The following is a 27,451-nucleotide window of genomic DNA, read 5'->3' as shown; positions in this document are numbered from 1 at the left end:
AATGCAAAATAAAACCTGACAAATCAGACTGAGCGAGACGGAGGAAGGCTTTTTAAAGATTTTTTTTTCCTAGCTCTAAAGATTTTTCTTTTTAACACACATTCAAAATTCTACTCAAAACTCCGTTTTAGTATTACCGAACCCGAACTCCCATCTGAAATGTGCTGCTCCTGACGTGTCACTCCTGACATTTACTGAGATACCCTGTCATTAAGTCAGCAGACTTGAAAGATGTGGGGGCTTTCAGTGTATAAAGAAATAATGCTGTGAATCACAACACTATAGCTTCATCTCCAATTCTCAAAAGCACTTTGCTGGAAATCACATTAATCCTTATGATTTCCATGATAATAGGCCCCCATCAGTGTTTCCTGAGTAAGGGGTGGGTAGTGCGGCAAGAGCTCCTTGGGATGGTGGGAAAAAGACTAACTGCAGAGTTCTGAACCGGGAGTGGCTTGTGGAGCGAGCTGCAACTCCAAGACACTTGGAAGGGGTGCCTTGCCTCCCTTCAGCTGGGGCGCCCCTCCTGCTGCTCCCCCTTTCTCTCTGTGTATGTTGTCACATCAAGAAGAGGAACTGTAGGCTTTTGGAGAAACTTGGAAATTGATGTGTGGCACAGCCAGTGACTGACATCCTAAGAATGTGGCAGAGAATCAAGAAATTAAACAGCCGGAGAGAAACTAATGTAACACTGTATGTTAATTACACTGGAATTTTTTGAAAAAGCTGGAGAAACTTTGGATGTGATTATAAAGTAAGTAGACTAATTTTACAAAGCTATAGATGCAGACTAATGCATATACATGAGGGAGGCTAGAGTTATCCTGGTAATATCATTCGATGTCTCAAATGCAGTTTAATGATCAAGATTTTTAAAGTCTCTCATTGTATTTTAGTCACATGCCTAATTCTTGATCAAAATGTCTATCAGCAAATTTGATTACCCTCCCCATTCATCTGCATAATCTCTGGGCAACTTTTCACAGTCAAAACCAAAAATAAATCTTCCCTCAAAGGATGATCATAGGTGCCAGCACAACTGTTGAGAATATTTCAGAGGTTCCTCAATTTTAACCAAAGGTCCAAAGACTCCCTGTAAGTAGAGGTACTATGTATTTTGAATTCCAACTTTTGAGAGACAATTTTCCATGGGGATCTCATGTTTCGGCGCACCTTGTGAGCAGAGGCACAGAGCTTTTGTTCCAGACTTTTTGTTTATGTAGGAAACTAGCTCGGAATCGAGAATATCTCCCTCTTGGACAGCTTTGCTTGTATACCCTTTAAAAGACTAGGCTTCCTGAGCTAGAAATTCCTCAGCTGTGACTCAAGTATTTTTCTTGTGCAACATCTGCTCTGCGGAGCCCCCATGGAACTTGGAGGACCAGAGGAGCAGATGGGGAACATGAAGCTCACGCAGCCTGCAGTGCTTCTGACCCGGGATTCTCCTGTCTTTGCTAACATCCATGACACCGTGGCGGGTTAACTTGTTAGCCTGCAGTGTCTCAGACCCTTCATACATAGTTCTTGATACCAACAACCCCAAAATTTAAATTTTATAGAATAAAAGGATCTTTTAGTCCTACCTAATCTCCCACCTCTCTCACGCAAACGATCTAATACAATTCCAGCACAATGAATAAATATGGATTTTCTGGAATTTGTTGCAAAGGGACCTAGTATTTCCAGCTAGAAAACCGAGAAGTAAATATAATGTATTAAAGGATACATGTTAAGAAAGACAAAGGTTAGATAGGGCTAAAAAAGGAGGAAAGGGAAAGAAGGTAATCCTAAAAGGTGGAAACAGAAATAAATTACAAAGCATGTCTTTAATTTTGGTTTAGTCCCACAAGCTCAACCATTCTTTGCTAATGAAAATTATAGCCCTATCGCCCTCTACCGGAACCAGGCTGGAAACTACAGGCAAATAGTTTGAAGTTGCTCTTTATGGAAACTGCTCCCATCTCTGTTATCTATTGCTACCATTTTCCAGATTTTAAAGGGTAAACCTCAGGTGTTCAGAAAGATAAAGGAACACAGCTCCCTTTGCATATGCAGCCTGACAGGTTAATGCTGAACTACCTAGTGCTGAAAAGAGAGTGGACAATCCTTCCCATACTCACCTTTAATTTGTGGCAGCCAGATTACAGGGACCTCTAAGAGCTGTAGCCTTTGCTGGACATCCCAGCAGTTAGCCCCTCTTTGGCCTCTACCTGCCCCACTTCCACTCCACGGACGACATCTGCTTAGAACTCTACCCTCATCTATTAACCCCATCACGAAACCTACTCAGTTCTCATCTTAGAAAAGTGTCACTTTGCTCCTGGGGACTACAGTAGGGCTAGACAGAGTGAATGCCAACTCCCAGTAGAGTAACATCACACTGTGAATTCAAATATTGAGTGCCAAAGGTCCAAATCATTTTAGTTTAAATGCCACGCTATCTATACCTAAAAGCAACGTATCCAAATGTTTCGATCATGCACTGAAATCAGAAAAAAATAATGAACCAATAAATGTATTTATTTACGAATTATATAAGTGTACAATTGTACAATATATTATGTACATTATAAAACACACAAAAATAGAAATTTAAAAGGATGAGAGTAAATACAAATAACCATTTTAACATTTTCCCAACGGACTGATTTATCTGCATACCCCAGGGATATAACACACCCCCACCTGAAACCACAGTCCTAAAGCATGCCAGTGATCGCTGTATTTGGATTCTTAGCTCAGGTTACAGAAAAATGTACAAGATCACAGCTTTTCAAAGTTTTGCAAAATAGCCCTAGTATCTAGTTTAAATGTGTGAAGATGTTTGATGCTAACTTAAGACATATTTGGACTAATCACAACACAGCTAGTGATATGTTACTTTATGGTTCACTGATGGCTGTTTCATTTTAAGGCAAACTAGGGGATTTCATGGAGTTGAGTAAGAATATTTGGGGAGAAAAATGCTTTAAAGAAATACTTAAAAATAAAGGATGAGGAATCGCTTATTAAAAAAATAAAGAGCCAATACCTAGCATCTAAAAAACAAAATTCCTCTGCCTACAGTGGAAAAGACTTAAAAAAAAAAAAAGCATTCCAAACAATGGCCATTAGCTACTGCAAATGGATTAGAATGGATTGCCACACATCTTCCTGTCATAATACCAGTGAGTCCTTGGAACATGAATTATTTTATTTCTATAACTCCGGTATCCAATCATAGACCCAGGCACAAAGAAACGCAAGTGAATATATGATGAATGATGAGCAACCACTCAAAAAATATGTAGAGTGCTGAATCACATTTGAAATAATTGTTGCTAAAGAACACTCCTGCATCTGGTTTTGATTTGTTGAAGCAAATAACTAGATACACGTCACGGTCAATGACGCACTCAGCGAGCTTCATTACATTCCTCAACATCCTCCCCACTCCTTCCCCATCAGTCCTCTGGCATCCCCCTACCCTTATTGCTTGCACCCGAGGTCTGAGCTTCCCGCCATGCAGTGGAGCACGGTGGACAGTCTCATCCTCCACCCCTCAGTGCAAGCTGGGAGAACTAGAAGAGTATTGTTCTCTACAGAGAACCTTGTTCAAAGTGCTTAGTTTTAAAAAATATTCATGAAAACTTAAAAATTTTTAGAAAGGACACAAACACCTGACTTTTGAGACTGAGATACACACATGACAAACAACTGCTAGACTTTCAATTGTGGTCTTCTCATGGAAGAGTTACCTTTTAATAGGTACTTCACCAATTTAAAGAGATTAAAATATTACACAATTTAAGTAACTTAATTTCATAACCAGTTTCACTTTGTGTACACAGACTGAATGTTTTCATCTATATGTTCATTTATTCTGTTGACAAAATGTCAAGTTTCCTCATGAAAACAAAACTGAAACTACACTAAGAGTTTCCATTAGATTAAATGCAAACCAGGGTTTGTTATCAAATCTTGATCGAGAGAAGGGATATGGAGTTTTGAGATTTGCTGGAGAGACGGGAACTATAAACTGAAGGCTCAGTTCTTTCGCTATTGCAATATGGAAAGTTTTTTTTTACCTAAAGTACTAATTTAGAGGGTAATGCACTTGTGTGTTTGGGAAGTATGTATCACACAAAGGGCAAAGGAAAACAGACTGGTGGGATTTTCTAAGGTCAAGGTGATCCTGTTTTTTTTAAGCACTGCGGTGAGTTACTGGGTTGTGAAATTATCCTCTCTGGAGTCTCAAACACAGAAAGCCAGTTGTTTGAAAGAATAAAACCTCAGACAAAATAGCCACTAGAATAGAAATACTTTTCTTGAATATTATCCTTCAAGAAAACCAGGAGATGTGCACATTACACAGTTTGGTTTGGTCACAGGTTTCCTCAAACCCCCTTTTGCTTGTTGCTACCGGCTGGCCTCACTCCCGTCTATCGCACTTAGGTGACCAGCTGCTGTCTCACCTGACACTGGAGCTCCCCAGGAAAACCTGACTCAAAAATTAAACCCACCCTCTACTTGTAAAATGAAACAAATCCGCAGGGGGGCTACTGCCCGCCAAGGAAGAGTCTCACTAACACCTTTTAAACAAACTGACAAACAGGTGATGGAAATTCCAATGAAGAAACTGTTTTGAGTATGTTGTAGAAATTATATCCTAAATTTAGAACCAGAAAACCATTCGTTTTTGGTAATTTTCAAATTTTATTTCCAACTACTGCAGTAACAAAATACCAATTCTGCATGGAATGTGGCAACCTTTTAAATCAATAAGGTCACAAATTAGTATTCCAACAGTACTTTGGCCTATGGAGATTTTGATAGGCAAGGATTATTACAATCAGTCTTATAATATTACAGACATATGCCTCTCCTCACTATCTAGTAATAAAAATATTCATTTTACCTGAATGATTCATCATGTATACATTTCTACTCTTTATAAGCACTATCCTTCTGGGTTGCAATGTGTGAGGAGATAATTCCTCCCACACATGGATTTTTCTATACCATACAGAAATAGCGATCACTTCTGCAGTAATGTACATTATTAAATTTTTAGTTGAAAGAGTGAATTATCCTATTATATCCTTTCTCTGGAAGTAAAAAGACACACACCATTACAAACATAAAATGAGTCAAACTTCTATTTTATTGACAGGAGTCCAAAATGAATACAAAAAAAATGCCTCCTTTGCAAGTTATGTGGTTTTTTTTTCCTTAAAAGGCTTCTGAGTCAGGTGGATTAAAAGCTAAGAATGTATTTCAGCTTTTATAGTGAACCTTTTTAAAAAGGTTTAATAACATGAGTTACCAACATCAGAGAACATATGGTCCCACAATCATTTTTAGACCTATAGCTTATAAAAAGAATTAGATCCTGCACTGATCTGCTAAAATAGAGGCTTAAAAATGTTTTAAGCCATTAAAAGCCATTTTTTATAATCTGTCTGATAACTCTGGGCAATTAAGAAAAGGAAAATCCCCAAATGTAGCCCTCTATATTATGTGGAATGTGACAGAATGCCAACTTATGACCAAGACAGGTAAAAATAAAAAGTTTAAAGCTATGAATGGAGCTGTTATAAATAGTCTTGTATCACTGCAAAATGTCAATAAATGAATGACAGAGCTTATTAAAAGATTAAAACTTGAGCAGATGTTCCTAAAAACATGTGTGGTGTTTACCATACTTTCATGTTTGCTGAAAACTAAAGCTAAACAAAGAAAAACTGCTCACTTATAAATTGGTTTTCATGTACCTTTACTTTTACTGGGACCATAAATTGATAATACATAGCCCACACTTCTGGACAGTTATAACAAAGGGTTTATTATCATTTGCCGATGAAATAAATGCACCATCCCATACTTGAAAGGCTTTAACAAGCCTTAAGCACTTTTCAGACTGTACCAAGGCATCACCACTGCCTAGTTATATTATGCACCCATTTCTAGTAAAGAACTAACACCTCCCTCAACATCAGTTCTGCACTGTTTCTGGTTTATTATACACTTCCAAAACAGCAAAAAGCTGCAAATACTGTGGGGTCCATTCATAGTACTGCTTAGTCATCATCTTCCTCCTCTTCTTCCTCCTCCTCAAAGCTATCTTCAAAGCCCTCGCTGTCTTCCTGGTCTTCATCCCCTTCTATTGCTGTATCCCACTGCGGGTGATTTTCTGGTACAGGTTTAGCCTCATGAACTTCCAACTATAAAGAAGAATTAAATGCAGACATCAGAAATTTGGGGAGGAAAAAGGGAAGAAATATCTGATAAAGAAAAAGTTTTCTGTGACCACAGCAATTATAAAGAAATAGACTTTACAGGTGTTAACTCTAAATTTAACATATTTATTTACAATAGACATTCATCCCAGAAATAAAAAGGTAATCTACTAATATGCGAATGCAGTTAAATTTCAAATACGGTTTGACATTTTAATTCTATAGAAGATATACTATTCTGTACAATGAAAGATTAATAATTGTGATTCTTGAGCAAGAACACTGAGTTATGTCTTAGTAAGTCTTATGTCTTAATAAGTCTGCTGAGAGAAGAAAAACTCAAGTGTGACTTTCAAAAAAGTATTTTGCAGCCTCCATACTCATGAAGTAAAATTCTATAGACAATGGAAAGAAATATGGTACCCTCGTGGGAAAAAAACAGGCCTGCCTTTCCCAGCTCCCTTTACTCTGGGACTCCAGTACACCATGTAACAACACTTCAACACAACGTTTACATAACAGAAGGCCTTGTATAAAAACCTCAAGTGAAACTGGTAAACACTGATAGGAACGTGCTTCAAATGATACTTATACAAAGTGTATAAGATGATAAAAAACAAATTAATCTCAGAAATTAATAAACACTCCAAAAGAATCTGTGGGAAAATACATGTACTTTTCTAAAAAACAAAAACAAAAAAACCCCAGAACCCAGTTGGTGAGGCCCTATAAAGTCATAGCATTTTACAGCACATTAAGAGTATCACTTAAGGGTGCCTGGGTGGCTCAGTTGGTTAAGCAACTGCCTTCGGCTCAGGTCGTGATCCTAGAGTCCTGGGATTGAGTCCTGCATCGGGCTCCCTGCTCAGCGGGGAGTCTGCTTCTCCCTCTCTCCCCTCTTGTGTGCTCTCTCTCTCTCTCATTCTCTCTCTCAAATAAATAAAATCTTTAAATTAATTAATTAAATTAAAAAAAAGAGTATCATTTAAGTAATTTATATTTAACATTCTAAATCATTCTAATAATTTATATCCGAGGTTCTAAAGCATTATGCTCCTTTAACTCAAGTTTATTATTAAAAGGGCAAGCCACTGAGTGTATCATATATAAAGTATGAGAAAACATCTTTTTCCCTCTATTACTCTACATTTCAGAACTAGAAATGCTTTCCTAGTATATTAAGCACTTATTGAAACAGGCAACCATATTTATTAAAAAGAGTCACTATTCTTACCTTCAAGGGTTTGATCTGATCCAAACCCATATAGGAGTCTGATCTCAGAAACACCGTATACTGATAATTTCCAGGCTTTCCTGGTGCAGGAAACTTCAGTTCTACCTAGAAGAAAAAAAAACAGCACTTAAAATCCGTATTTTGAGAAATGGAAGAAACAACATCATCTAGGTCTTTTATTATATTCTTTAATAATAAACTAGTAAATGTGTTTCCCTGAGTTCTATGAGCCATTCTAGCAAATTATTGGACTCAAGGAGGGTATCATGGGAACCCTACTTCATAGCCAGCTGGTCAGAAGTACAGGTGACAACTTGAGACTTGTAAATCTGAAGCACATGGGGGGCGGGGAAGTCTTACGGAACCGAGCCCTTACCCTGTGGGATCTGATGCTGACTCCAGATAAACAGTGCCAGCACTGAGTGAAGTTGCAGGACACTCCGCTGATGACAGAGAACTGCTTGGTGTGGGTACAAACCCACAAACCCAGTGTCAACAGTGTTGTGAGTGTGACAGTAGTGTGAGGAAATGAGAAACACAGGAGAAGTGAGTTTTCCTTTACAAATGCCCAATGCTGAAAATACCGTATGATTTCACTCATATGTGGAATCTAAAAAACAAATGAATAAACAAACAAAAAACAGAATCTGACCTATAAATACAGAGAAGAAACTGATGGTCGACAGAGAGAATGTTGGGGGGGGAGGTGAGGGGATGAGCAAAATGGGTGAAGGGGAATGGAAAACACAGGCTTCCAGTTATGGAATTAGCCAGTCACGTAAACGAGCACAGTCAACAACACTGTTAAGGGCTGTGTGTGCTGACAGGCAGTAGCTATAGCTTATACTCACTGCGGACAGAGTGTAACACAGACAAGCTGAATCTGAAATTCATGTAACAGTGTATGTCAATTATACTCAAAAAACATGTCAACCATACTCAAGTAAAAAAAATTTTTAAAAACATGCCCAGTGCCTTAAAAGGTCAAGAAGATACTTATTTCCTATTAAATCACAAACTCCATATATACAAAGAGTTACAAACTCTTAAAACTTTCAATTCCAGGGAAAGGAAGATGGCAGGGGAATAGGAGGACCCTAGGCTCACATCATCCCATGAATACCACTAGATAACTACCAAATCATCCTAAATGCCCCAGCAATTGAACTGAAGACTGCCAGAACAAACAGCACAGCTAAGGGCTGTGAGAAGAGAGAGAAGAGGCCATGTCGAAGAAGGTAGGAAGCGTGGACACACAGTTTGGAAGAGAAATGGATCATGGCCACTGTGGTAGGGAGGGAGCTGCAGTTGCAGAGAAGAGCAAGAGACAAACCAGCACATAGGGGAGTGCATGGGGAAAAGGAATTCCCATAGCAATTGGCTTGGAAAGGAAGAGGACCCAAATTTCGTGAGTTTTTGCAACCAGCAGGGCTTAAAGCCTGGAGTTTTAAAGGTCAGCATGCTTGGCTCTGGGAGAGCTCAGATGATACTGGGGCTGCTCTCACAGAAAAGGCAGGGCAAACAGTCCATGGACATAGAGCGTGGAAACAGTGACCTGAAAAGCGCATGGGGCTCACAGTGGGGAGGGTATTCACTCATCTCAGAGGGCATCACAGAGAGACCCCTGGCCGGGGCCATTACCCCCACCCCCCCCACCCCCACCTCTCAGCATAAGACAGGGCCACCTGCAGGAAGCAGCGGAAGTGCCAATTCTCACTACCTAACTTGCTTACACCAAGCCCCCCGAACACCTGGACTCCAGTGGAACCACCCCTCCCAGTTACACTTGCCTCAGTCCCAGCACAGTGGGCCCCAAGTTTGGCAGGGCCTCAGTTCCCACGGTGGTGGCAACAAGGCTTGTTTCACAAGCAGACCAGAACACACCTAGTTAAAACTTGCCACATTCAGGCCACAGACCAAACACCACCCACCAACAGGCAAAGGGGCCCTCTGCAGACAACTGGCCTGAAAGATAAAGCAGGCAGAACACAAAAGCAAAGCCCACGCATTGGAGATACTCTCTGAAGCACCAGGCCTTAGAGAACAAGGGACACTACACTGCAGAGCACCACAGGACCTCCCCTAAATAAAGCCATTACTTTCAAGAACAGGAGACATAGCCGACTTTCCTACACAGAGATATAGGCACAGAGACTTAGACAAAATGAAAAGACAGAGGACTCTCTCCCAAATGAAAGAACAGGACAAGGCCACAGCAGGAGATCTAAGCAAAACAGATATAAGTAACATGCCTGATAGAGAACCTAAAGCAATGATCATAAGGATACTCACTGGGCTTGAGTAAAGAGTGGAAGACATCAGTGAGACCATTAACACAGACCACACTCAATAGCAGAGATAAGGAGCTCAATAAACAAAACGAGACACACTTGATGGAATGAATGGCAGGGTGGAAGAAGCAGAGGAATGAATTAATGACCCAGAAGATGAAAGAAAACAATACAACAGATCACTGAAACCAAGAGTTGGTTCTTTAAAAAAAAAAAAAAAAATCAATAAAACTGATAAACCTCTACCCAGTTATCAAGAAAAGAACCAAATAAATAAAATCACAAATGAAGGAGGAGAAATAACCATCACCACAACAGAAATACAAATAATTATAAAAGATTATTATGAAAAACTATGTGCCAACAAACTGGACAGCCTACAAGAAATGGATAAATTCCTAGAAACATATAACCTACCAACACTAAAACAGGAAGAAATAGAAAACTTGAACAGAACGATAACCAGCAAAGAAATTGAATCAGTAATCAAAAAACTCCCAAAAAACAAAAGTCCAGGACCAGATGGCTTCATAGGAGAATTCTACCAAACATTTAAAGAAGAATTAATACCTATTCTCAAACTATTTCAAAAAATAGAAAAGGAAGGAAAACTTCCAAATTCATTCTATGAGGACAGCATTACCTTCATACCAAAACCAAATAAAAATAACACACAAAAGAGAGAACTACAGGCCAGTATCTCTGATGAAAATAGATGCAAAAATCCTCAATACTAGCAAAATGAATCCAACAATACATTAAAAAAATCATTCACCATGATGAAGTGGGATTTATTCTTGGGTTGCAAGGTTGGTTCAATATTCACAAATCAATGTGATACATCACATCAATAAGAGAAAGGATAAAAACCATATGATTATTCCAATAGACACAGAAAAAGCATCTGACAAAGTACAAGATCCATTCATGATAAAAACCCTCAACAAGGGGCACCTGAGTGGCTCAGTCAGTTAAACATCCGACTCTTGATCTCAGCTCAGGGTCATGAGTTCTTGCCCTGCACTGGGCTCCATGCTGGGTGTGGAGACTACTTAAAAGGAAAAAACAACAACAACAACAACAACAACAACAAAAACACCTCAATAAAGTAGGTGTAGAGGGAACATACCTCAACATAATAAAGGCCACCCATATATGCAAAACCCCAGTGCTAGCATCGTCCTCAATGGGGTAAAACTGAGAACCTTTCCCCTAAGGTAAAGAACAAGACAAGGATGTCCACTCTCATCACTTTTATTCAACATAGTACTGGAAGTCCTAGCTACAGCAATCAGACAACAGAAACAAATAAAAGGCATCCAAATCGGTAAGAAAGAAAGAAATCTTTCAGTATGTGCAGATGACATAATACTATACATAGAAAACCCAAAAGACTCCACCAAAAAACTGCCAGAACTGATAAAGTCGCAGGCTACAAAATCAATGTACAGAAATCTGTTGCATTTCTATACACCAATAATGAAGCAGCAGAAAGAGAAATTAAGCAATCAATCCCATTTACAAAAAATGGGATTGTACCCAAAACAATAAGATACCTAGGAGTAAATCTAACTAAAGAGGTCTATTCCTATACTCTGAAAACTATAAAACACTGATGAAAGAAACTGAAGACACAAAAGAAATGGAAAGACATTCCAGGCTCGTGGATTGGAAGAACAAATATTGTTAAAATGTCTACACTACCCAAAGCAATCTACACATTCAATGCAATCCCTACCAAAATACCAACAGCACTTTTCCAAAACCAGAACAAATAATCCTAAAATTTGTATGGAACCACAAAAGACCCTGAATAGCCAAAGTAATACTGAAAAGGAAAAGCAAAGCTGGAGGCATCACAATTCCAGAGTTCAAGTTATATTACAAAGCGGAAGTGATCGAAACAGTATGGTACCGGCACAAAATCAGACACGTAGATCAATGGAACAGAATAGAAAATCCGGAAATTAAACCCACAATTATATGGTCAATTAATCTTCGACGAAGCAGGAAAGAATATCTGGTGGGAAAAGACAGTCTCTTCAAAAAATGCTTTTGGGAAAACTGGACAGCAACATGTCCAAAAGAACCTAGACCACTTTCTTACACCGTATATAAAAACACATTCAAATGGATTAAAGACCTAAATGTGAGACTTGAAACCACAAGAGTCCTAGAAGAGAAGATAGGCAGTATCTTCTTTGACATGGGCCATAGCAACTCTTTTCTAGATATGTCTCCTGAGGCAAGGGAAACAAAAGCAAAAATAAACTATTGGGACGTCATCACAATAAAAAAAGTTTCTGCAAAGTAAACAATCAACAAAATCTATGGAATGGGAGAAGATATTTGCAAATGATATATCTGATAAAGGGTTAGTATCCAGTGGGGCACCTGGGTGGTTCAATTGGTTAAGTGTCCGACTCTTGATTTTCGCTCAGGTCATGATCTCAGGGTCATGGGACTGAGCTCTGTGTCAGGCTCCTCACTCAGCCAGGAGTCTGCTTCACTCCCTCTCCCTCTGCCCCTCCTGCTCTCTCAAATAAATAAATCTTCAAAAAAAAAAAAAAGGGTTAGTATCCAAATATATAAAAAACTTATAAAACTCAAGACCCAAAAAACAAGTAATCCAATTAAAAATGGGCAGAAGACATGAACAGACATTTCTTCAAAAAAGATACAGATGGCCAACAGACACCTGAAAAGATGCTCAACATGACTTATCAGGGACACACAAGTCAAAACTACAATTAGATATCACCTCACACTTGTCAGAATGGCTAAAATCAAAAGCATAAGAAACAACTGGTGTTGGCAAGGATGTGAAGAAAACAGAACCCTCTTGCACTGTTGGTGGGAAATGCAAACTGGTGCAGCCACTGTGAAAAACAGAACTGAGGTTCCTCAAAAAGTTAAAAACAGAAGTACCCTATGATCCAGCAATCACATTACTGGGTATTTACCCAAAAAGCAGTCATGGTCTCAGGGTCGTGGGATCAAGCCCCATGCTGGGCTCTGTGCTCAGCAGGGAGTCTGCTTGAGATTCTCTCTCCCTCTCCCATGCCCCTTCCCCTGCTCTCTCTCTCTGTAAAATAAGTAAATCTTTTTTTTTTTTAGGATTTTTTACTTATTTATTTGACAGAGAGAGACACAGTGAGAGAGGGAACACAAGCAGAGGGGGTGGGAGAGGGAGAAGCAGGCTTCCCGCAGAGCAGGGAGCCCGATGTGGGGCTCAATCCCAGGATCCTGGGATCATGACCTGAGCCAAAGACAGCCACTTAACAACTGAGCCACCCAGGCGCCCCAAAATAAATAAATCTTAAAAAAAACTCAAGGAGATACATGCACCCCTATGTTTATAGCAGCATTATTTACAATAGCCAAATTATGGAAGCAGATCAAATATCCATCAATTGATGAATGTATAAAGGTGTGAAATATACATACAATGGACTATTACTCAGCCATAAAAAAGAATGAAATCTTGCCATTTGCAATGACATGGATGGAGCTAGAGAGTATAATGCTAAGTGAAATAAGTTAGTCAGAGAGAGACAAACACCCTAAGATTTCACTCATATGTGAAATTTAAGGAACAAAACAAATGAGAAAAGGGGGTAAAAAAGAGAGAGAGAGAGAGAGAGAGAAAGACAAACCAAGAAACAGACTCTCAACCGTAGAGAACCAATGGTTACCAGAGAGGAGGTGGGCAGGGAATAGTGATAAAGGTGATGAGAACTAAGAAGTGCATGTGGATAAGCATCAGGTGATTAAAATAAAAACTTAAAAGAAAAAGTTTCATTTCCACTTACACAAAGGAAGAATAAGTTATTAAGATAGCATTTGGATGTTCTGGTGATCTGCCTCCAATCTCCAAAATCCAGATTTTGTAGGCAAGATTATACATTAAAACAAACAAACTAGGAAAAACAAACTAGAAAATTCATGGGACTATCATTTTTTAAAATTAATCTCACAGTTTGACCTAAGTATACCATAAGACACAGAAATCATAAAAGAAAAAATTACTAAATCACACTACCAAAAAAAACCCAAATAAATAATGTTTGTATTTTTACTTGGTAAAAACAACTGCAATAGTAAAACAAACTGGGGAGAAATATTTGCAACAAATATCACTAAGGGATATAATATTTAAAACAACAATAATTCCCCAAACCAATTAAAAGACCAATAACCCAACAAAAATGAATGGTCACAATCAGACATAAAAATAAGTACAATTCAAATACACTGAAAGATGTTCAGTTTCACTCTTAAGAGAGATACAAAATTTAAAACTATACTGAGTAAAACCAGCATAGTAAAAAGTGATTAAGGCAAAAATCATCAATGTGTATTAAAATGAGTGGGTAAAAGACTAGTAGAGAACCAAGATATTAACATAGTGTCCAAGTATTACCTGAAAGATTAGAGGAAAAACATACCTTTTATAGTAGAGAAAAGCCTTAATTAAATGTTCAACCATGGTATCACCAATGTGGGGCAAACTGATATAATGTGCCTCATTAGAAGGTTGTATCACTTATGTAGTATTTTTGCCAAAAATATTTAAGATGAATATAATCATGAGTAACCAATGAGACAAATTAAAACTGAGGGATATTCTACAAAATATTTTGCCTGGACTCTTCAAAAATGTTGATGGCGTGAAAAATTTAAAAGCAAAAACGCCAAGAAGAGTTCTAGAATAAAGAAGAATGACAACCAAATGCAATGCATGATCCTTGAATGGATCCTGAATTTAAAAACAAAACTACAACAGACATTAGTGAAACATTTAAGGAAATCTAAATATGGACTGCACATTACATAAATACCATATCAATGTTAAATTTCCTGAATATAGTAATTTTATTGTGCTTATGTAGGAGATGGCCCTTGTTCTTACAAGATACATGTTTAAGTATTTAGGGTTACAATGTCATGATATCTACAGGCACACATGCAGAGAAAGACAAACTATCTTAAATATAAGGCAAAATGTTCATTGATCGGTGTAGATAAAGGATCTATGGGAGTTCATGGTAGTGTGCTTGCAACATTTCTATAGGTTTGAAACTTTTTAAAATAAAAGATGAGGGCGCCTGGGTGGCTCAGTTGGTTAAGCGACTGCCTTCGGCTCAGGTCATGATCCTGGAGTCCCGGGATCGAGTCCCGCGTCGGGCTCCCTGCTCAGCAGGGAGTCTGCTTCTCCCGCTGACCCTCTTCCCTCTCGTGCTCCCTATCTCTCACTCTCTCTCTCTCAAATAAATAAATAAAATCTTAAAAAAATAAATAAATAAATAAATAAAAGATGAAAGGGGAAAAAAATAACACAAAGATGCCATTTTTCACCTTTCTGATTAACAGTGACATTCAAAATGTCTGATATACTGAGAGATAAAGGGCATTCTTAAATATTCATTCTCCCTATAGAGAAATAAATATCTAGTGATACCTACCAAAATTACAAATATACACAGCGTCTGATTCATTAATTTTAACTCTATGAATTTATCCTATAAATGTACATGTGCAAAATGACATATGAGGTTATTCACTGCAGCAAAATAAATAATTTATAAGTCCATTAAATTGTAGAGTGCTAAATAAATAACCATATAAAAGAGTATAATGCAGCTGTAAAAACAAATGAGGAAGGTTTTTCTGCAGTAACTTGGAAATAATTCCAAGTTATATCATTGAGAGAAAAAGGTGTATGCTATTTTATATGTAGTATTGGAGAAAATACCCATGTGTATTTGCTTGTAATTTACATACAGTATCACATGAAGACTACATAAAAATTTTATAACATTGATGGCCTCCAGGAAGGAAAGTGGGTGACTGAGACAGGGATGTTTCAATGAGTGCACTTTTGTATACCTTCTGAAATATTAACTAGGTGAATTTATTATCTGTTCAAAAATAGGTAAAACTTAAATTAAAAAAAAGGAAACTGCTCTATCCAAGAAATACCCTTAAGTTAGCACTAACTTTAAGTGTCAAATAAACAACAACAAACTACTTCATACATTTACTATTTGGTTATAAAGGGGGGAAAATACTTTTGGATTAAAAATCAACATCACAGGGGCGCCTGTGTGGCTTAGTCGTTAAGCATCTGCCTTCGGCTCAGGTCATGATCCCAGGGTCCTGGGATCGAGCCCCGCATCGGGCTCCCTGCTCTGCAGGAAGCCTGCTTCTCCCTCTCCCGCTCCCCCTGCTTGTGTTCCCTCTCTCACTGTGTCTGTCAAATAAATAAATAGTCTTAAAAAAAAAAAAAATCATCACAGAACTATCTTGAAATTCTAAAAAACCTTGCTCTTGTCTACCAAATCCAGGCAGAAAGAACTTTTCTAGAAAAGTAGCATGAAACAATGAAAAACAGATAAAATATACTCATCACAATGATATATTAGTGATGACATTAACAATGAATAATGCCACATAATCAAAATTCCATTCTAAAAATCTAATTATCAGTTCTTAAATTTGTTTTTAAGACCAAAGGTATTTATCTTAGCACTAATCCAATGTGTAAATTTTTGTAAAATATAATTAAATTCTGGACAGGAAAACAAAAGGCATATGTTCTTAGACACTAACAGTGAAAACTCCCAAAAATAAGTTGAAAACAAGTTTTTAAGACTGATAGAGTTGCCTACCTTTAACAACACTGTGTAAATTTCCAATCGGCTACTCCCAAAAGACACCAGAGAACAGTTATAAAATGTGCCTTAACAAATAAAATAAGCCAAATATGATAAACTGATTTCTAAGAAAGACTTTATGAAGCAACATGATGGTGAGATGCCATATATTTGTAAATACTGAAATAATGTTGTTGGATAATTACCTCTTCTGTATCTTTTAGTGTACACACATGATACGGCATAGATATTAACGTCTGTTCCTTCCTATCTGCAATATAAAGCCACCACCATTCTTGTTTTTCCTGCAAAGAGAAAAGAGTTTATATTATCAGAAAGAACTAGAGAGATAACTGTTTTGCCTTGTCTCCTTTCAGAGGTATTATTCTGGTTTTATCACTGCAGTATTTCCAGCACAGATACAGTGCCTGGTACAAAATAGATATTTAATATTTACTGAATGAATAAATCATTATTAACCATTTGTAGATCTGCTGTCCAAAAGAATTCTGCATGTAATTTTGGGGTTTCAAATGGCCCCTTAAAAAACCCTAATGATGGGCCTCTGTATTAAAAACCCCTGTATTAACCTTAAATGACAAAAGATAGCCTAAAAAATAAAACAATATAAACTACTACAAAATATCATCTAGCAAATAATCTTAGTAATCTTACCTAGTAATAAGCAAAAGCCAGAAAGTAGGAGTGGAAGGGACTTGGGAAACCAAATCAGAAATCATTAAAACATATTACTCATAAGAGAGCATCTTAGATTTAAGAGTCTATTTATACCTTTCACTGCACATGATTTTAATAAGTGCAGCGTTTTTAGTTGTACCTCATAAAAGATTAGGAATAGAAAAAGAGCTCAGTAAAGAAACTGTCACCAGAATGCACAATGACAGCAGGAAGAACTGACAGGAGACAGAAAAGTATTAAAAAAAAAAAAGAAGAAGAAGAAGAAGAAGAAGCAGGGGCGCCTGGGTGGCTCAGTTGTTGGGCGTCTGCCTTCGGCTCGGGTCATGATCCCAGGGTCCTGGGATCGAGCCCCGCACCGGGCTCCCTACTCAGTGGGAAGCCTGCTTCTCCCTCGCCCACTCCCCCTGCTTGTGTTCCCTCTCTCGCTGTCTCTTTCTGTCAAATAAATAAATAAATAAATAAATAAATAAATAAATAAATAAATAAATCTAAGGAAAAAAAAAAAAGCAGCAGCAGCCCAAGCAGTCCGGAAGCATCAAGCTTCAATGTACTCAGTGAGCACTGCTGTGCAGGACACACTAGTAACTGTTCAGTTATCTCTTGGTATCCACTGCTTAAGAATTGGTCAGGGAAGACAGCTTTCCAAAATGGCTTAAAGAAAAATGTTTTGGAGCTAAAAAATACAACAAACTCTAGGATGTTCTAAATACTCAACCAAAACAACACTAGACTGTTGTAAATTTTCAATTATCCAAAAGAAAGTTAAAAAAAATAACTTTTTACTGAAAACAGTATCCTAGGGAAAATGTCCTTTTAAGTCAAAATCACTTGCACTTTCTATTTTATCCACAAGACATTAAAATTTGATCTAAGAACGCTACACTGTCAACTAAAAACTCTTGTAAACTACAAAGCACTACAACAACATTAACAAGCAGAATATAAATCACAAGTGCATGATTAATCTAACTTCTGCTTAACCCAAGGGGGACTACCACAACAGGTATATGTGTATATACGTATGTTTGTCTCTGTGCGTGTTGCACACACACAGTGTTAAAAGTGGGCCAGAGTCTGAGTCACAACTACTCAACCCTGCCACTGTAACATGAACAGAATGAGTGTGACTGTGCTGCAGTAAAACTTCATTCATGAAATAGGCAGGGAGGCAGACTTGTCTGCAGGCTGTCGTTTCCCAATGCCTGTTTTAAAGCCACACAGACCCGGACTGTTTCACATGTCTAAATCTCACTTTTCTTCTCTGTTAAATGATGAGTGCCTAACTCATGCTGTGTTGCTAAGATGAACGAGATAATACAAGCAAAAGATATGTCAGAATGTCTAGCACACTGATTGTAATAAATGATAATCATGGGGGCGCCTGGGTGGCTCAGTCGTTAAGCGCCTGCCTTCGGCTCAGGTCATGATCCCAGGGTCCTGCTCAGCAGGGAGTCCGCTTCTCCCTCACCCTCTGCTCCCCCTGCTTGTGTGTGTTGGCGAGCGCACGCGCTCTGTCAAATAAATAATCTTTAAAAAAATGATAATCATGATTATTAATGAAATGAGGTAGGCACCTTAATCATTTAAGAGTTCTGACATTTCACTGTCAGAAATCTCATTACCAGAACATATATGTAATGTAAGTAGCACAGGGAGATGTTCAAGAACATGCGATTCTTCACCTCTCCACTAAGAGAATGCCTTTCCGTCTGCTCTCCCAGGTTACTTAATTAAAATGAGATTCATTCAAAAATATTTATTAAGAAGCTAGTGAATCAATCCATGGCATTGTACTTGTGCCTAGACTCTTTGATGCACATAGTGAAAGTGGAAAACACATTGTAGCACGAGTTATTTGCACTTTCAATAGTTTTTCTCTGGTGTGAGATTCCTCACTGTTCTTAACATACTAAGTATAATGAATGAGTTTCAGTAACATGTAAGTCAATTATAATCATAAAACTTTAAGCAATTTAAGTGGGTAGTGTGGTTGTTAGGGTAGTTCGGTAGGTACACGGGAAGGTAGACAGATGTTAGGAAAATCCTAAGTAAATTTTATCTGATAAATGGTACCTTGAGATGTTTACAGTACAGTTGTAGCTTAAATTAGAAAAAGGCATTTTCAAGGCTAAAATGTTCTAAGGCAGTGAATGGATGTTTTGCTTATTAACTAAGCATGGTCTAAAATGAACTGTTATAAGGGTACAAATTATGCAGCTTATAACATCCCATGGCACTTTTAAAACCAATGAGTGGAATTTACTCGCTTGATTTCGGGAGCCTTGGGGTTGGCAGGCTACCACTGCAATGGGCAAAACGCCTTTAACAGATGGGCTAAAGCTCAGGACATGCCAGAAGATCAGCAAGTGCATTAACATGGAATCCTGGGCTCACTTCTTTCCAAGTCAAAACAATAGTCTGTGCAGAGCCATTCATTTATTATTAGGAAAGACAAATTACTTGGGAATTTGCCTTCAGCAGCCCCCAGCAACTCTGGATTGACATTCTAAAGCAAAAAGCAGATTTATACATGAAATCACCTGCCAAACATGAGTGCTGAGCAGAAGGTTCTATGGCAAAGCTGTGAGGCAGTCTGTGGAATAGCTTCCCTGAACTAAGAGGCAACCAGTTCTTGACCTTTGGCCATAGACAGAATCATGGCAAAAGCAAATCGCCATGCAAATCCCAAATTCATCTGAAAGACAAAAAACTCAAGGAGATAACAGCTGAGCAGGCCACAACCACAAACTAAACAAGGACAAGAGACCAAACAGCACTGATCCGTCTGTCCTGAGCTTGGGGCTCAGCCACTCTCAACTCTTACTGAACTTAGCTGGTCCCATAGCCATGGGCTTGCCTATTCCCACAGACTAGGGCAATTACAAGGGAAAGAGAGAGCAAGTGTAGTGGCTCCAGGTGGCCAGTATAGGCCCATCAGAGAAAACCCATGGGAAAATTTAAGAACTTTTTTCTTCCTATCTAAAACTTGATAGAAGTGAGGGATTCACAAAACCCATGTAGTCCTATGATGAGGACAAAATATGCATTTGTCTGCAAGACTGCCTGAACTGCTAAAGAGAAATCATCATTCAGCACAACCTTCAGTCATCCAGGCACAGAAAGGACAGAAGCCCAGGAAACCACAGAAATACTTAAAAAGTTAACAATCCTCCCATTAAACGACACATTCACTAAATCTAATTCATACTGAAATGTATCCTTCAAAATGTTGCCTATCAAGAATAGATCATCTTTAGCACATCTGAGCCAGTATACAACATAGAGGGATAAAAGGCAACTGAAAAATACCTGAAGAGAAAGTAAACGGAACAAGGAAAACACTGAGTCATGAATAACTCACCTCAGGAAAGTAAAGACTATAAACAGGATGTGTTATCTTTGATTTGGTTTCCAGGAGAGCTCTCTCCTTTCGCTGTATACTTTGTTGTAATTCTTGCCACTCCTAGTAAAGTAAAAATCAAACACTTGAAATCAAGTATGTTTTCAAATGTTCTCATTGAAGAGTTTCCATCTTCTTCTAGATATTATTCCTGACAATACCACGGAGTTCAGTCCCACAAACCTGATCATTTCCCTGCTCAAAACTGTTATAATGCATCATTTCATAAATCAAATTTAAGCCCTTTAGCACGAACTATACAGTCATAATCTGACCTGACCTGGGCCAATCTCTCCACTCCAGTCTCCTGTCACTGCCTCTCTCTGCACTTTCTATTCTCGTCACTTCAAACTACCTTGACTTCTCTGAATTCACCAAGCTATTTCACTCCTCCGAAACCATGTTTGGATTTTTGTTTTCTCTCTCTTTCTCTAACCTGGAAAATTCCTACTATTATTCCTTCGGGAGCTGCTAAAGCCTAAACCATGAGCTCCTGAATACCAGAAATTTCCCTCAACTGAGTTGATCACTCCCTCCTTTGTGCTTTCACTGTACCTTGCACAAAATGTGCATAATCTCTTTTGTACTTCAATGTTTATTTCCAAGTCTGCCTTCCCCTCTAGCCTACTATCATTCAAGGGCAGAAACTGTTTTACATTTGGCTTGCATTCCTCTCATCTAACACAGTGCTTGCAATGTGACAGATAACGAATAACTGTTTGTATAATTATTTGACACTTGAATGAATGTATTTTTGGTATCTAAAGAAACTAGTCTGTCACCTCTACTAATCCTAATACTATAGTCAGAAAGGAATATGTCAACTCTTTCTCAAAGCACACCTGGGGGAATAATATTCTTAATAGGCTTTAATTTCTTGGCAATCAATTTAATTCCCAAAGTACAAAAACAGTCAGGGCCAGCAACTGCTAAAAAGTCTTCCTTGTTTTTCCCCACCACTCCCAAGGGCAAACTCCCCACCACATTACAGGCATACCTCATTTAACTGCACTTTGCACATCCGTGCTTCTCAGATATTGCGGTTTTCACAAACTGAAGCTTTGTGGCAACCCTGTGTTCAGCAAGTCTATTGCTGGCATTTCTCCAACAGCATTTATTTGCTCACTTTGAGTCTCTGTGTTACATTTTTGTTAATTCTTGCAATATTTTAAACTTTTTTATTATATTTGTTATGGTAATCTGTGATCACTGATCTTTGATGTACCATAATAATTGTTTTGGGACACCACAAACCATGTTCACATAAGATGGCAAACTTAATCACAATAAACGTGCGTGTTCTGACTGTACCACCAATGGGTTGTTCCCCCCATCTCTCCCCCTCTCCTTGGGCCTCCCTGAGACACAATACTGAAATCAGGCCAGTTAATAATCCTACAATGGCCTCTAAGTGTTCAAGTGAAAGGAAGAGCCGCACACCTCTCACTTTAATTCAAAAGCTAGAAATGATTAAGCTTAGTGAAGAAGGCAAGTTTAAAGCTGAAACAGGCAGAAAGCTAGGCCTCTTGGGCCAAATAGCCAAGTTGTGAATGCACAGGAAAAATTCTTGAAGGAAATTAAAAGTGCTACTCCAGTGAACACATGAGAGGTAAGAAAGCGAAACAGCCTTATTGCATGTATGGAGAAAGTTTTAGTGGTCTGGACAGAATATCCAACTAGCCACAATATTTCTTTAAGCCAAATCTTAATCCAAAGCAAGGACCTGCCTCAATTCTGTCAAGACTAAGAGAAGTGAGGAAGCTGCAGAAGAAAAATTTGAAGCTGGCAGAGGTTGGTTCATGAGGTTTAAGGAAAGAAGCCATCTCCATAACATGAAAATGCAAGGTGGAGCAGCAAGTGCTGGTGTAGAAGCTGCAGCAAGCTACCCACAAGATCCAGCTAGGGGAATTAATAAAGATGGCTATACTAAATAACAGATTTTCAATACTGACAAAACAGCCTTACACTGGAAGAAGATGCCATCTAGGATTTTCATAGCTAGAGAGAAGTCAATGCCTGGCTTCAAAAGACAGCCTGACTCTCCTGTTAGGAGCTACTGCAGCTGGTGACATTCAGTTGAAGCCATTACTCACCGACCATTCTAAAAATCCTAGGGCCCTTAAGAATTATGCTAAATCTACTCTGCACGTGCTCTCTAAATGGAAGAGCAAAGCCTGAATGATAGCACATCTGCTTACAACATGGTTTACTGAATATTTTAAGCCCACTGTTGAGACCAACTACTCACAAAAATTTCCTTTCAAAATATTACTGCTCATTGAAAATGCACCTGGTCACTCAAGAGCTCTGATGGAGATGCACAGTAAGATTAATATTGTTTTCATTAATCATTAATGGCTGCTAACACAACATCCATTCTGCAGCAAATGGATCAAGGAGTAATTATCACTTTCAAGTGTTACTAGTTTAGAAATAAAATATATTTTTTAAGGTGACAGCTGCCACAAATAGTGAGTGACTCCTCTGGTGGATCTGGGCTAAGTATATTGAAAATCTTCTGATTCATCCTTTTATGTGCCATTAAGAACATTTATGATTCATGGGAAGAGGTCAAAATATCAGTATTCACAGGAGTTTGGAAGAAGCTGATTCCAATCCTTACAGATTACCTGGAGGGGTTCAAGACTCCGGGAGGGAAGCAACTACAGATGTGGTAGGAATAGCAAGAGACCTAGAATTAGAGTTGGTGCCTGCAGATGGGACTGCATTGCTGCAATCTCATGAGAAAACTTGAGCAGATGAGGAGCTGCTTCTGATGGATGAGCAAAGAAAGTGGTTTCCTGAGATGGAATCTACTCCTGGTGAAGATGCTGTCAAAACTGTAAATGCCAACAACAAAGGATTTAAAATATTACAAAGACTTAGTTGACAAAGCAGTGGCAGGGTTTGAGAGGTCTGACTCCAATTTTGAAAGAAGTTCTACTATGGGTGAAATGCTATCAAACAGCATCTCATGCTAGAGAGAAATGATTTGTGAAAGGAACAGTCAATGCAGCAAACTTTATTGTCATCTTACTTAAAAAAATGCCCCAGCCACCCCAACCTTCAGCAACCACCACTCTGAAGAGTTAGCAGCCATCAACACTTAGAAAAGAGCTTCCACCAGCAAAAAGGTTACAACTCGCTAAAAGCTCAGATGATGGTTAGCATTTTTTAGCAGTAAAGAATGTTTTAATTAAGGCGTGTATATTGTTTGAGACAATGCTATTGCATACTCTATAGACTACACTACAATATAGTGTAAACATAACTTTTATATCCACTAGGAAACCAAAAAATTCATTTGATTCACTTTATTGTGATGTCAGTTTCATTGCGGTGGTCTGGAACTAAGCCTGTACTATCTCCTAGGTATGCCTGCAATTCCTTATACTTTTATCCTTTGCCCTTTACTTTTTTATCCTCTTTTCGGCCTCTACCTGTGCCTCACAGGCTATTCAGGGAATCCCCTTTTCTCTCCTAAACCACAAGGGTAACTTTTAGGTTGATGGCCCAGTCAGAAAAAAACAGAACACCACAAACATAAAGGAATGGCTGATCAGTTTACAGTTCATTTGTAGCAGTCTCTAAGGACCCATTATTTGTCCACCAAACCCTCTTTTCTATAGCCCATCTATAAATCAGGTGCAACTTAATGCCACACCACGAGACTTTTTCCTATTCTCTCTACCCTCACAACCTTAGTAAGTTCCTTCGAGACTCCTCCTTTCCTTAATGTCTTATATACCTCTTAAACAAGGTGGCATTCTATAAATGTTAGTCTTCTCCTTAAACAACCTCTTGACATTAGAGTCCACAGTAATATTTCTTTACTCTAAACACTACCTAGAACTTTTGAAAGACTCCTCTAAGTAACTGCTTAGACCATAACTCACCTTTCCTAATTCATTTGCAGACTCAACTCCAATGTTGAAAATTACTGTAAGATACCAAACTGACTTCTCCTCAAATCCACAACCTATACTAACAGCAATTTAAGATTTAAGAAAATTAAGAGGTCCAATCCTTGTTAGAAACTATTTTTCTTTATAATTCTGACCACCATCCCACAAACATATTCTTACAAAGTACTGTAAGATTATAAAATATACTGGTATTAAGACAAGCACACAAACAAGTAAACAAATGAAAAAACAACAAAAACCAAAACTATCAGAGGTATATAATTCTAATTATTTAAACCTATAAGTCTTACTGCTTCATCATCTTTGTTTTGTTTTTCATCTTGCTCTCTATCAGAGTCTCTGTCACTACCATCATCTTTTTCACTTTGGGATTCTCTATTGGTTTCTTCTTCTTCAGAATCACTGCCTTTGTCAGAAACTTCTTCTTCATCTTCCTTTACTGCAGCTTCCTAAAAGAAAAAAGCAACCACAGAAGTTCTGAATATCTCAGTGAATTCTGAGTCCCTGAAGCTAATTATTGCCATTATAATTAAATTAGCTCATGATTATAATTTCACTATTCATACAGAATTTTAGACAATTATAAACACACGTATTTATACATATGTGGTAGTCAGACTAAAGACTTTAACATTTAGCTTATTTGTCTATTGTTAGTTATTTTATTTATTTTCCATGTTTGTAAAATAAAAATATTTTATCTTTATTTGCAAAGTATACTACTGCAATGGCAACATGGCTCATCTTTCAAAACATCAATCATACTATATATATATATTTTATTAAAGATTTATTTTAGACAGTGAGCACGCACACATGGCATCAGCGGGGGCGGGGGGAGAGGGAGGGCAGAGGGAGAGAGAATCTCAAGCAGACTCCCTGTTGAACACAGAGCCCAAGGATGCAGGGCTCGATCTCATGACCCTGAGATCATGACCTGAACCGAAACAAGAGTCAGGTACTCAACCAACTGAGCCACCCAGGCACCCCACTTACACAATATATTTTATTTGAGATGGGGAAATGGAAAGCTCATAGAAAAGCACTGCTTTGAAAATTTAACATTATCTTCTATAGTTGATAGAGTATAACGTAGTAAGGAAAGCCAATGTCCCAGACAAAATATTTCTAATCCATTTCAAGAAGAAAAAGAACAGCAAATTAAATATAAAAAAACTCGAAGTAAATAATACAGACCTGAAATCAATTAAAGAGAAGGCAGATATATAAAGGGAAACCTAAACAAAACCAAAAGTTGGTTCTTTGAAAAGATTAATAAAACTGAGATAAGACTCTTATTAGGCAAGACTGATCAAAGGAAAAAGAGAATATAAATTACCAATATTAGAAATAAGAGAAATTACTACAGCTCCAAAAGAAATTACAAATAGAGGATATTATGAATAACTTTGTCAATAAATTTGATACCTCAGAAGAAATGGACAAATTCCTTGAAAAATGTAATTTACTAAAATTGATATAAGGAAAAATGTAGAATATGTTAAAGAAATGGACTCTAAAACTAAAAACCCTTTTTAAAAAATCCAAGCCCAGATGGCTTCTCTAGATAGTTCTTCCAAATAAGAAACAAACCCAATCTTACACAGACTCTTTCAGGAAAAAGAAAGAAATACTTCCTAACTTGTTTAATGAGGCCAGCATAAACCTGATACAAAACCTGGCAAGGGTATTATAAGAAAGGAGAATGGCAAAACAATATTCTTTCATAAAAATAGATGTAGGAATCCTAAACAAATATTAACAAATCCAGATAAATATGAAAAAGGATAATGTGCGACGACAAAATGAATTTCTTCCAGGAATGCAAGGACAGTTTAAAATTTTTAAATGCTTCAACATAATTCACTACATTATAGAAAGGAGAAAAATCACATCACCTCAACAAATGGAGAAATGGCATTTAATAAAGTTCAGTACTGTTCATGATAAAAATTCTCAGCAAACCTGATAAAGAATATCTACAAAAACCCTATAGCTAACATCACACTTAATAGTTTGTTCCCTTTCTCCTGGAGATAAACAAGAAGACAGGGGTGACCACCGTCCTCACTCCTAACCAACATTACTACACTGAAAGTTTCAGCCATTACAGTAAGACAGAAAGGAAGAAAAAGCAAAAAGATTAAAAAGAAAAAAGTAAGACTGTCTTTATTCCTAGATGGCACGATTGTGTACACAGAAAATCTTTTTAAAAGTACCTACAAATGATCAGAATTACAGGCATACCTCGGAGATATTGCAGGTTCAGTTCCAGACCACTGCAGTAAAGAGATTATCGGAAAAAAGTCAAGTGATTTTTTTTGTTTCCCACTACATATAAAAGTTATGTTTACACTATACTATAGTATGTTAAGTGTGCAAGCAATATTCTAAAAAATGTGCATGCCTTAATTAAAAAATACATTATTGCTAAAAAATGCTAACCATCACATGAGCTTTCAGCGAGCTGTAATCTCTGATCACAGAACACCATAGCGAATATAATAATACAAAGTGTAAAATATTGAGGGAATTACCAAAATGTGACAGAAACACAAAGTGAGCAAATGCTGCTGGAAAAATGGTGCTGATAGATTTGCTCAACACAGGGTTGCCACGAACCTTCAATTTGTAAAAAATGCAGTATCTGACAAGTGCAAGAAACTGAAGTGCAATGAAACAAGGTATGCCCATACTGTCAGTTCAAGACTCCTTGATACAAGGTCAATATTTAGAAGACAACTGTATCTCTACGTGCCAGCAATAAACACTGAAGAACGGATTTTTTTTTTTAATGTTATATGCAACAGCACCAGAAAGTATCAAATACAAAAGGGTAAATCTAATGAAAGATGCGTCATACCTCTGTCACTGGGAATTACAAAACACTGCTGAGAAAAAATTAAGGAAGATCCAAGTTAATAAAGATAAACCATGATTATGAGTAAAAAGACTCAATACTGTGGGGCACCTAGGTGGCTCAATGAAGCATCTGCCTTCGGCCCAGGTCATGATCCCAGGGTCCTG

General features: G+C 37.8%; 1 protein-coding gene across 3 annotated transcripts in view; it reads right to left on the bottom strand.

The window, feature by feature from the left end:
* Positions 1 to 5,124: 5,124 nt before the first annotated feature.
* SEC63 (SEC63 homolog, protein translocation regulator) overlaps positions 5,125 to 27,451 on the bottom strand; it is a 68,059-nt gene continuing 45,732 nt past the window's right edge. Inside the window, exons 18-22 of one of the 3 annotated variants that reach the window (XM_027601688.1) lie at positions 24,715 to 24,873; positions 20,460 to 20,561; positions 16,606 to 16,704; positions 7,453 to 7,557; positions 5,804 to 6,203 (exon numbers count right to left, since the gene is read on the bottom strand). In XM_027601688.1, coding sequence (XP_027457489.1) covers positions 6,060 to 6,203; positions 7,453 to 7,557; positions 16,606 to 16,704; positions 20,460 to 20,561; positions 24,715 to 24,873 — 609 coding nt within the window. In that variant the 3' untranslated portion in view covers positions 5,804 to 6,059. Of the gene's footprint in view, positions 6,204 to 7,452; positions 7,558 to 16,605; positions 16,705 to 20,459; positions 20,562 to 24,714; positions 24,874 to 27,451 lie in introns of all 3 variants that reach the window. The other 2 variants (XM_027601689.1, XM_027601690.1) reach the window with 2 other exon arrangements.

Source organism: Zalophus californianus, chromosome 7 (assembly GCF_009762305.2).
Source record: "Zalophus californianus isolate mZalCal1 chromosome 7, mZalCal1.pri.v2, whole genome shotgun sequence".
Classification (NCBI taxonomy): domain Eukaryota; kingdom Metazoa; phylum Chordata; class Mammalia; order Carnivora; family Otariidae; genus Zalophus; species Zalophus californianus.
This window is presented reverse-complemented; position numbering and strand designations above follow the sequence as displayed.